The 12,363-nt window shown below is 49.6% G+C and overlaps 1 protein-coding gene and 1 long non-coding RNA gene across 2 annotated transcripts in view; both read left to right on the forward strand.

Annotated features, from left to right (window-relative positions):
- ctif (CBP80/20-dependent translation initiation factor) overlaps window positions 1-4,296 on the forward strand; it is a gene marked incomplete in the record, with an annotated part of 115,302 nt that extends 111,006 nt beyond the window's left edge. The window contains 2 exon segments of the mRNA NM_001078866.1: window positions 2,074-2,127; window positions 3,151-4,296. Of these exon segments, the coding sequence (NP_001072334.1) occupies window positions 2,074-2,127; window positions 3,151-3,366 (270 nt within the window).
- Window positions 4,297-9,647: 5,351 nt separating this feature from the next.
- LOC116408220 lies at window positions 9,648-11,311 on the forward strand. The gene is made up of 2 exons (XR_004220803.1): window positions 9,648-9,704; window positions 9,742-11,311. It is a non-coding gene; the product is annotated as an uncharacterized LOC116408220 (long non-coding RNA).
- Window positions 11,312-12,363: the final 1,052 nt, after the last annotated feature.

Below are 12,363 nucleotides of genomic sequence, written 5' to 3' on the forward strand. Positions count from 1 at the left end.
TACGGAGGTGTCCTGAGGGAACTGGCACGGCTCGTGCCCCTCACCCACCCAGATCCCCTCCCTTCCCTCGAGACGCCGATCCAACCCTGGAGAGATCCCAAGTGTTAAGTATTTGTCAGACTTTCAGGAATACATTTGGGAAGGTGATTAAACACATTCATAAACAAGCTGAGCGAACCAACTGCGTCTCATACAGAGATGCGTCATCCGGCCCCTCTGATTGGATGCTTGGCCAGCGGCCATCTTGGCACTCAACAAGCCTGAAATGGCAAAAGGAAAGGGATTTTTAAAGATGCTCTTGCTATTGTTAGGCTTTCTAAATGCAGGCTGCCTTTATGTGAGGCCGTGCAGCATGGCATTCTGGGTACGTATGGTAAATGTGGCTTACTATGTGGTGCCTTAGTCCTTCTTTGCTCAGTGCCAGTTGGGAAAGTGCCATTCTGCTCTCATTCCCTGATATTTCCCTTTATCTCTCACCTTGTAATGAGCAATGGGGGGCCCTGACCCACGTGGGGACCTATAAGGAAAGTGCATAGTGTGAATAAAACCAACCAATGTATAGACTCCCAATAAACTACCCCTCCCTCCAACCCCACAAATAAAACCCATGGGCAGAGCAGATTTTTTTTTTTTAATTAAAAAATATACTTTATTATATATAATATATATATATATATATATATATATATATATATATATATATATATATATATATAATATATATATATATATATATATACAAAAAAGAAGACATTTCCTCATTCAGATATCGTTGCATGGGCAGAGCAGATGGGCCATAATGAGACATAACGATGCGCCTATTGTTCCCTTTGGGAATGGGGCCCGTTCTGCCTCTCCGGTGTCACATGATGAGAGACAGGGGTCAGCGGATCCCTACATCCCAGGGGTCAGGGGGCGCCGGGGAAGGAGACGGCAGGTGGCCCGGCTGGTACAGAGTCTCCATTTAATGAGCGCTGACACTCGGATGAAGCCAATGGGGCCCCAGAGCAGCTGTAGGTTCCCCAGACGGCCACTCGTCACTGACTGTCAGTCTGACAGGTACCCGGGGGAGACCATCGCTGAAGTCCCTTACACTGCTTACTGGCCTGACCTTACTGCCCCCTGGGCAAAATCCCCCAGTACAGAGGTACAGGACTCATTAGTTCTTATACAGCTTGCAGGGATCTGCGCCCAGATACAGAGGGAAGCAAGATGGCAGCTCCCATCCCTACGTATAAATACGTAAGAGCCCTACAAGGTGATTTCCATTAACCTTACTGGGTCAGGCTTTTTTGGGCATTTAGTGCCGCAATGTTGCCACACACTGGAGATCATTTATCAACACTGGGCAAAATTGCCCATGAGCAGTTAGGGTGAAGACACACGGGGCGGTTAGTCACCGTGGTGGCCATATAATCTATGGGCGAAAAGTTGCCGCAATTAGTCACAGCGACTGTCTTAATTAAAAGTCGCAGCGACTAATCGACCCGCGTGTCTTCGCCCTAATCCATGGCAACCAATCAAATTGTTGCACTCATTGTTCTACCCGCAGCTGGCTGAAAAAAGCAAATTGCTGATTGGTTGCCATGGGTTAATGCCTGGGGCAAATTTGCTCAGTGTTGATAAATGAGCCCCACTGACTGGATAAGGCTGTTAGGGGTTGCTGGGAGTTGTGGTTTAACAACAACTAAAGGGCCAAAGGACAAACAGTGCTGTTTGAAATAAATCCCTGGAACAGTCTGTTTTGCCTGGTGCCCCCCTGCCTGCCCAACCTGAGGGCTCCCAATGCACATAGACTGGTAGCACTGTGGGAACCAATCACTGCCCCAGGGCACAACCCCTTATAGCCCCTGCTAACCTGATGCCATGCTTTCAGCCTGCAGATAGGTTAATCACCGTTGTGCCAATGGGACATTTCTGTCAATGTCACTGGCCACACCCACACTCGGTCCCCTGTGCCAGTCTGCGTGCGAGTGCTAGAGAACATTTTGATTGGCCCCTGAAAGCCACAGGCAGGAACCAATCACTATGTGGAGCACTTGGGCCAGCCTGACCAATGTTCTTATCTTTCAGCTGCTGCAGTCGGAGGATGTGAAGGAGGATGCTGTGCTGTGCTGCTCTATGGAGGTGAGGCCCAATGTATTGTGGCAAGGTCACTGGCTCAGTGGCTTCTGGCCTGGTTATGCCACCCAGTAGCTGAGATCAGTCGGGCTGATCTGATCCTCTGGCTCCCAGCCCAATGACTGGATCTCACTGTCAGACCAAGCCCTTCTGGGGGGGGGGGGGGTTCATTGATCTGTGAGCTGACAGTCAGTAGTAACCCTACCCCCTACCATGGGGGACACAGTCACCAGTATGGAAGCTTAATTATCTTAAAGTTCATTAGAAGTGACGTTGCTAGGTGTTAGTGATCCTAGCAACTGGAAAGCAGACAATTCAGAAGCCTCACTACCCTGGGCTCCTCTGTGGCTGCTGAATTTGCTCCCCTTAATGTTACCCCCTCCTATTAGTGGGAGTTTTATTTTATTGTTTGTGGGAGTGCAGAACAAATGGGATTTGAGAATCTCGACTGAGACAAGCAACATGGCTGCCCCCACTCAGATAAATGATAGTAGAGAGTGTAGATAATCTGTACCCTCATACTGTCTGTATGTCTATAACAATTATTCCTGTTGATATGGCTGAAATGATGGAATCGTATGACCCATAATACGGCCATATTGGATCCTAGTTGAAGGCATAGCTTATTGGTCCAGTGCAAAGCAAACACAGGGGAAGGGCTGCCACAGGGCCCCACAATACTAAGCCAGCAGGGTCCGTCCGTCCCCCCCCAACAGGGAGGCCCTATTACTAACCCATTGCTCACCTGGTCATAGGGCCCTACTATCAAGTGGAATGGGGCTCCAATAAAAAAAGAAATGAGCCCACCCCTGAGCCCTTATGTGCTAACCCAACCACAATCCACCAAAACCCCACTCTCTACAAGCTGCACCCATAACAGGACCCCCAAATCACACTTATTTTTCTTATGGCACCCTCTGACATGGGGCCCCTGAGTGCAAGACCCCCCCCCCATCCTGGTGGTGTCCCATTGGCCAAGCCAACTGATGGAACAATGGCCACCTACTGACCCCCTTTCTCTATTGGCAGCTGCAGAGCGCGGGCCGCTTGCTGGAAGACCAACTGCCCGAGATGATGTCGGAGCTCCTGGCGACGGCGCGAGACAAGATGCTGTGCCCCTCGGAGTCCATGCTGACGCGCTCGCTCCTTCTCGAGGTCATAGAGCTGCACGCCAACAGCTGGAACCCCCTGACCCCGACCATCACACAGTACTACAACAAAACCATCCAGAAACTGACGGGCTGATGGGGGGACTGGGCAAGAGCTTCGTATGCACCAGGATGGGGGCCCTATGGGGACACGGCTTGTCGACCTCAGACAGCGGCGAGAGCGCAGACAGAGCACAGCATGCGAGATCTCATTGCGTGAGGAGGGGGGAGATTATTTCTTTTTTTAATCCTGTTCTCCCCCCTCGGCCCTGAACATTCCCCTCCTCCATTCAGTCCTTGCCACCGCACACCCCCCCGGGCATTGGCACTGTGGGCGCAGCAGAGATGTGTATTGAAAGGCAAGTGACTGGCTGCTATTGTTTACACGTGATTGTGACAGCTTCACTGGGATGTCTCGCCGGCACAAAGGGGCCCCGGCATCTATACATTCAGCCGGCAGAGCCGCAGGGTATCGGGGGGGCCCCGGCAGAGCCTCTGGAGCGTGGTTTGATGATCAATTAGAACATTGCACGGGTTGAATTTTTCATTTGCACTGTTTTGTTACATTTAAAGAGACAGAGACCTTTTCTTTCAGACAGCGGCAGAACTACCAAGGCGAAGCTATCCGTACGGTTGGGAGTCAGAACCTCCAGTGACCCGAGGTTCCAAGGGGAGAGGCTGCGGAATTGATACAGCGCCCCCGCTAGTAACGCTTCCCCCGCCTCAGTCATGGAACAAGTCGTCATGTGATCTCGTGATTTTCAGTTGGCATTAATTTTTTTGGTTAGGTTTTGGCTCTCACCAAGAGGCATCTGGTGGCATCTGGTTGCCGGAGGAGACCAGCCATCGCCTAATGTGATTATTATTATTCTCATTATTTAAATACCCTTTTCAAGCCCCCCCCCCCCCTTGCTGTAAGGCGTTCAATCCAATGCCTTGTGGCTAGAGGTGGTACCCCCCCCAGCAACCAGAGGGCAGTTTTGGTTTCAAACTGGAGAGCTAAAGGTTAATTACAAAAATATAAAAATGAAGACCACTTGTGTTTTTAATATCATAGTGAAAAGTAAATTGTAAGGTGATACTGTACCCCTACATTATACTGCGCTTAGTACATGGTACCTGTTATCCACAATGCTCAGGACCACGGGGTTTCCATAAACTGGATCTCCATACCTAACTCATTTAAAGAGATGACCTTGCTATAATTTGGAACTTTCTGGATAACAGGTTTCCAGATAACAGATCCCATACCTGTACAGGGGAACCCCTATGCTGCCATAGTTTTATGGTATCTCTCTGTACAGGCTATGGGCAAACTTAGGTGGCTGTTCCTGCTGAATTGTGCTTAGTACAGGGGAATCCCTATGTGCCATAGTTTTATGGTATCTCTCTGTACAGGCTATGGGCAAACTTAGGGGGCTGTTCCTGCTGAATTGTGCTTAGTACAGGGGAATCCCTATGTGCCATAGTTTTATGGTATCTCTCTGTACAGGCTATGAGCAAACTTAGGGGGCTGTTCCTGCTGAATTGTGCTTAGTACAGGGGAATCCCTATGTGCCATAGTTTTATGGTATCTCTCTGTACAGGCTATGAGCAAACTTAGGGGGCTGTTCCTGCTGAATTGTGCTTAGTACAGGGGAATCCCTATGTGCCATAGTTTTATGGTATCTCTCTGTACAGGCTATGAGTAAACTTAGGGGGCTGTTCCTGCTGAATTGTGCTTAGTACAGGGGAATCCCTATGTGCCATAGTTTTATGGTATCTCTCTGTACAGGCTATGAGCAAACTTAGGGGGCTGTTCCTGCTGAATTGTGCTTAGTACAGGGGAATCCCTATGCTGCCACAGTTTTATGGTATCTCTCTGTACAGGCTATGAGCAAACTTAGGGGGCTGTTCCTGCTGAATTGTGCTTAGTACAGGGGAATCCCTATGCTGCCACAGTTTTATGGGGGCTGTGTGCACAATTCATATTTTCCATCTATTTTTCAGTTGGGAGAGAAACTGGCCAGGAAGATTTTATTGAACGGATAAATACCTTAATGGCCAGGATTGGGTACCTCCCGGGCCAACATCAAGGTTGCACAGAGGGGTATACAAGTCAGGGACCCCATGGCAAAGGGGGGGGGCAATAAAAGCAAAAGTCTGATTAGTGGTCCTTGAAAGGGTGAAGCTTGGGTGGATTGCAAGTGTGTTTGGGCAAAATGGGTGAATCAGGGGTGGGGCCAAGATACAGTTCCATTAGAATTTTTTTTCTCATTTGGGTACCATTCGGGGCCCTGGTGTGTGGTGGGTCCCCTCAAGGGAGAGGGACCCAATGATTTCTGATGGTGGCCCTGCGTACCTCTCAGCCATTGGGGGCTGTTACTGCAAAATATGCCCTTATAGTTATATGGCATCTCTTCTTGTAACTGGATTATACCACAGTAAAAAGTCCATGGGGGGGGAGGGGAAGGCTGATAGGGAAGACCCTAGCCTGCCAGAGAGACAATGGCTGTTCAGGCAAAGCTGAAGCTACAAGCAGAGGCACGGGGCATAGAGTGAGTATCCATTCAGCAGTTAATTAGACAAATCCACAGAAATGAAGGTTTAGTGGCCCTTTAATGAGTATATATATATATATACACATAAGCCCCTGTGGTGCCAGAGCATCATGTCATGGGAACAGAACTGCATTGTATAAAAGCCGTCGGCCTGAATCAATGTTTGTAGCTGCAGTGTTTGCTTATTATTGCACATCTTCCTTTTGTGGGATACTTACTGACCGGTATGTGCATCAGTTGTATCCGACCTGAGCCCTTATTGGGCGATGCTGGGAGTTGTAGTTGTAGCAGCAACAGGTGGATAGATGCAAGTTTTACATCCCTGAATGTTGGGGGGGGGGGGGGGGGGGGGGTTGGTTCTCTCCTATAATGGGGGCCCCAGCCTTAATGTATTGCCAGGGGCCCCTTCTCCACTATCTCTGCGGAGCGACAGCACTAACAAACTGTCTGGAGATGCTGGGAGTTGTAATTCAGCAGAGCTTGAGAGCTGAGGCCTGTGGCTACTTATGGCATGCAGGGAGCCAATATGGCTACTGGTCACCCAGAATGCTTGCCATGTGCAGTAGGAACTTGCTTGAAGTCTATAAAGCCCAGGCATTGGCTGATAGCTCATATCCTGTGTACCGCAGCAGGGGGTTAGATGGGGATGTTCTTCCTTAGATCCTGGGGCTTAAACCAGTTGGGGGGCTTTGGTTGGGGTTTGTAGTTTCCATGGATCTATTCTGTAACACATTGCACAGCTGAACTACACATACCCGGGGCCACAGCCTGCTGGAAGTCCCACAAATATAGCATTTGGGGGGGGGGGGGAAGATGGCAGCGTGTCGCTTTAAGGAATATTACCCCTCCCCAGACTCAGCACTAATATAAAACACAACCCTGCACAATGGCCAGTGCTATGTTATATTAGCATTGCATTGGGAGCTCAGGAGCATCCTTCTTTCTCCCAGTAGAAGGAGGCTGAAGGTTGTGCAATGAACTACCCTGGCAGCCCCCCCCCCCCCCCCCCCGGGTAAGACATTGCTTGCCAGTAAATATACTTTGAAGTGAGCTCTGGGTTCTTGATTGGCGGCCGCGGAATGCGTCGGGTCACAGCCTCACTTCCTAAGGAGCCATCAGGAAATGATGTCAGAGCTGGGAGATTTCCTTATTTACTTTCTTTATTGATCTTCTACTTAGTAAATCATGGCCGCCACCGCTGCTGCTTATTAAGCGGCGAATTCCAGAGACAAGAGGGGAAAGGCAGGGTGCCTTCCTGTGCCTCCTCGCTCATCCTGAGCCGGGAATGCGCACCCGGAAACTCGCCTTGACGTGAGCGCTCCGCATTCTTGGGCCTTGGCCTCTTCCATTATTATTATTATTATTGTGAGCAAGTTGGAGTTTGTTTTAGGCTATCAGCCTGTGGCCCCTCAGCTCCCAAACCCCCAGCAACCTTCAGCAGTAACAGGGCCACAGGTTGGGCAACACTGATTTGTTATTCAACTTGCCCTGTTGGCTCCCATTGCCGTACCTATGGCCATTACTCCTAGGTCAGTCTTTTGTGATTGGTTCCCACTGATTATTAGTAATATAATACAGACATTAATGATTGAATGTGGGGCCCACTGTTTATATTCCAACCAGTTGCTAACATGCCCCCCCCGTGGCGCGTCTGGGGCCCTATGGCAGGGAGCCTTTACTTTCATGCCAACGGGGTCTCACCTTACAGCAACCAGTTACCCCCTGCCATTCCCAGGATACCCACCTTACAGCAACCGCCCCTGCCCATCCCATGATTCTCACACAATGCCAGTTACCCCCTGCCATTCCCAGGATACCCACCTTACAGCAACCACCCCTGCCCATCCCATGATTCCCACACAATGCCAGTTACCCCCTGCCATTCCCAGGATACCCACCTTACAGCAACCACTCCTGCCCATCCCATGATTCCCACACAATGCCAGTTACCCCCTGCCATTCCCAGGATACCCACCTTACAGCAACCACCCCTGCCCATCCCATGATTCCCACACAATGCCAGTTACCCCCTGCCATTCCCAGGATACCCACCTTACAGCAACCACTCCTGCCCATCCCATGATTCTCACACAGTGCCAGTTACCCCCTGCCATTCCCAGGATACCCACCTTACAGCAACCGCCCCTGCCCATCCCATGATTCCCACACAATGCCAGTTACCCCCTGCCATTCCCAGGATACCCACCTTACAGCAACCACCCCTGCCCATCCCATGATTCCCACACAATGCCAGTTACCCCCTGCCATTCCCAGGATACCCACCTTACAGCAACCGCCCCTGCCCATCCCATGATTCCCACACAATGCCAGTTACCCCCTGCCATTCCCAGGATACCCACACAATGCCAGTTACCCCCTGCCATTCCCAGGATACCCACACAATGCCAGTTACCCCCTGCCATTCCCAGGATACCCACAGCGGTGGGACAAGAGGCTTGGCCTCAGCACTTAATATTCTCATTTGTAGAAATAAATGGGCCCCTAAAAGTGACTGAACCCCAAGGCCCCTGGATTATTGTAGCTGCACCCAGTTATATTTATAACCCCATAATCATGGCGCCATCATAGTGCATCTCTGTGGCATCACCCTACACTGGGTAATTACAGTGCTGTCTGGCTAGGGGCCCCAGGGGGCTGTAGGGGGCCTCCTAAGTTGCCCAACCACTTACAGGTATCCCCCATTTCCCTGCAATGCACAAAGGAGCAAGCTTCATTTGGTAACTATGTCCCGCTCCTGCTCGGCATGCTGGGAAACACAATTGATTATCTCTTTAGTATTATTGGGCAGGTTCCATTTTTCTGGCGGGGGTTTTGTTTGTTGCTACAGTGAAGGAATGTCCCACTATCAGATTTGCTGTGTATCCGAGCACGTGGGATTGGCCGGTCACAGTGGCCGCCGGCGTGAGTCCATTGGACTCGAGGGAAAGTGCCTTGTTTCTCAGCTTTCGGCTGAGACGGTGGGAGTTTGGGTCGGAACCCAAAGCATCAAGTGCTTGTTCTTCTCTTACTTTGATATTAGTTCCCTTGTTATCCATTGATTCTGATGGGAAGGGTTTGGGAAAACCCCACCAGGAGAGGGCGCCTCTGGTTGTATGGGGGCTGCAGGGAACCCTGGGGGGTTTATGTAGCAACCAAAGGCTCTGTGTAACTCATAACAGCCAATCAGCATGTTGTATTGAATGGCCTGCTATACTTTAGATAAAGGAAGCAGACGTGTGATTGGTTGTTAGTCCTGCAGCAAACTTGGCGTGCGTGATTTCGTTTTCATACTCGATAAGTCTGTGTAGTGATACGTCAGCGCTTCCTACGGAGGCTTTATATATATATATATATTTGGCAGTTTAATTGTGACTGCTAATCCTGTCCTCTTATTGGTTACTGGCTGGTAACATTATGTCATGGTTCCTAATCTGGTCTAATCCTGTGAATTTGGTTCTAGGCCCAGGGAGGTTTCATTGGCTATGGGTAGCCTTCCCTGTGGATAATGCTCAGACTATAGGTCGGTTTGGCCTATTAAATATCTCTTTCTGGGTCAAGGTTTATTGTAGCCCTTCCTGAGACAGAATGCTCTGATTGGATGCAGGTTGGTCTAGCCCTGTGAATGCTCTGATTGGATGCAGGTTGGTCTAGCCCTGTGAATGCTCTGATTGGCTACAGGTTGGTCTAGCCCTGTGAATGCTCTGATTGGCTACAGGTTGGTCTAGCCCTGTGAATGCTCTAATGTTCTGATTGGCTGCAGGTTGGTTTATCTGTGTGAGTGTTCTAATGTTCTGATTGGCTACAGGTTGGTCTAGCCCGGTTAATGCTCTAATGTTCTGATTGGCTACAGGTTGGTCTAACCGTATCAATGTTCTAATGTTCTGATTGGCTGCAGGTTGGTCTACCTGTGTGAGTGTTCTGATTGGCTACAGGTTGGTCTAGCATGTAATGACCAAATACTCTGATTAATCATAAGTTGGTTCTGGCCCAGACTAGGTGTTGATGCTCTGATTGGACAACAGGCTGGTCTGGCCCCGTGGACTTCGCTCTGACTCTGGGTTGTTCTAGCCCTGTGAACATTATACAGTTAATGGCCTTAGTGGCTACAGGTTAGGTCGCCCTCCGAATGTTTGAGTCTCGTTCTAGCCCAGTTACCCCCTAATGCCAAGTCCCAGGGAGGAGGGTGCCCATTTGTGCTGTGATAGGGCAGCTCCATTCCCATTTTCTGACATCATTAGCTCCGCCTACATCCATGACATCACAGCGGGCATCTCGTGTCAGTGTCACACCTTGGGGTTGAACATGTTTAACTGCAGCAATTTGCTCTATATCTTGCAGTTGCTAAGGAGGGCAGATTGGCCCAGATGGGCGGGGCCATGCAGTATCCATGGTAACTAGATACCGGTCAGGTACCAAAAATCAGGCGCCTTCCTTGTTCTGTTTGTACGGCGGCGGATATAAAGGTGTGGGGTATAGAGGGGGCAGTACTGGGGCAGGGGATGCGCAGGTTACAGTATAACCCCCGAGGTCTGTGTTTCTTGGAAAGCATCTCTGGGTATGAATGCGGCAGGCCCGGCCGCGGCACAGATCCAGGGGGCAGAATACACACGGGGGGGTGCAGGATAAATAAACCATATGCGCTACATAGTAATTCCCAGACAGTAATGGATCAGGAAGAGCTTAGCTCTCTGGGTCTTTATGGGAATAAGTAGAACAGTAGCTTTAAGCCCGTGTCGTCTGGTGCTTTGGTTTTCCCATTAGGAGCGATGCCAGCGCGGCGTGTCTGCCCAGCGCCCGATGATAGTGGGGCACTAGCGGCGCCCATGGCTGTGCCAATCCCAGGTGGCACGTTTGGGTCATAATAAAAAGCCATTGCAATGTGTTACAGAACCTCCCCGGGCACATTTATATTTAATGCCCGCTGGACCCGACAGTATTGGGCCATTATGGTGCCGGTTGGACTGGGCGACGGGGCACCGGGAAAATATCTGCTGACCCAGGTGTGTGAGCTGTTGGGCCATAGCTGGCTAATCATGTACCCAATGAAGGGCCAGTGCTTTATATTGAAGTATAGGGGGCGCTCTGCCCTTGGCACCTATAGCGCTGAATGTATATCCTCCATTCCTTGTCTCTACCCTCCTTTCCTGGGGTGCAGTTAATGTACCCCCTCACTATGAAAGAAAATGAAGGATCCTATTTAGGTAATGTGAAGGCGCGACCCCCCCCCCAGCCCCCAGGTCAGGAGCCGTATTTCCATTTTACAGAAATCCATGTATTTATTGTGTTTTTCAGGCGCATTTAGTCAGACAATGGCAATGAATTATTCAGCGGGCGCGTTTAATGGAAAGGAAACTGGGTTGGAAACCATTAAAACGCGCCGGGGCCCCTATAGGTCCGTATTGCTGTTCCGCCGGGTCTGCTCATGAAATATTCAGGCCCAGTGTGTGTTCTGCATCCATCATCCGAGTAATAAACGCTTCAGCCTATATATCTGTACCCGCATCCGCCACTCCGACTCTTTATTCCCTCCGGGGGAGACGTGACCGGGGGCTTGGGAATAGGCCCTAGCGTGTTTCTATGTATGTATGTGTGTGTGTGTGTGTGTGTGTGTGTGTATATGTATGTATGTGTGTGTGTGTGTATATGTATGTATGTATGTATGTGTGTGTGTGTGTGTGTATATGTATGTATGTGTGTATGTATGTGTGTGTATATGTATGTATGTGTGTATGTATGTGTGTGTGTGTGTGTGTGTGTGTATATGTATGTATGTATGTGTGTGTGTGTGTGTTTGTATTGGCGGCTGTTGTAGGGACATTAGACTGTAAGCTCCTCTGGCTCTGGGTCAGTATGCGCCATAGTGGTGTGTAATATGGTGGCACAATATTAACACTAACAATGACTGCAGATACACAGAGACCCCTCACACCCAGTCAGTGCAGTACTTGGGGGTAAAGGGTAGAGACCCCTATATGGGCCATTTACAATTCACCATTTATTTACCCAAAATGCAGCATTCAGAGTAATCCCTATAAATAATAATAATAAATGGTGCCATTTTTGCCCAAGTGCAGTTGGAAATGAGCCCCAATATAACTGAGTAACTGCACAAAAGCCATGGATATAATTCGGATTCTCCCAGTCCGAAAGAGAATCGGGCCCAGCATGATCAGAGAAAGGGTTAAAGATTTGCCCTTCAGATGCTACAAACTACATCTCCCAGCATCCTCAGCGGGGGCTGCACACTTTTCATGAGCAATTAAGCGAATGAAAAAGTGATTGTGGGAATTGTTTCTTAATTGTGCCGTTGCCATAGTTACAAGATATTCCACTTGGAATTTATCTTACCGGAGACTCTGCTTATAGCCTCGGTATTGGGCCGAGATCCTCACAGGGATTTGCAGCCGGGAATATTAAAGGGGAAGCAAACATGACAGCGCAAGGTTTTACAATGACAGGGAAGTACTGGCTCCCCAATGTATATTAAAGGAGCAGTAATGTGGCTAATAAAGCCGGACAGGCCTGGGTCTGTGGCAGAGAGGCGGCGAGACGGA

Source organism: Xenopus tropicalis, chromosome 1 (assembly GCF_000004195.4).
Source record: "Xenopus tropicalis strain Nigerian chromosome 1, UCB_Xtro_10.0, whole genome shotgun sequence".
NCBI lineage: Eukaryota > Metazoa > Chordata > Amphibia > Anura > Pipidae > Xenopus > Xenopus tropicalis.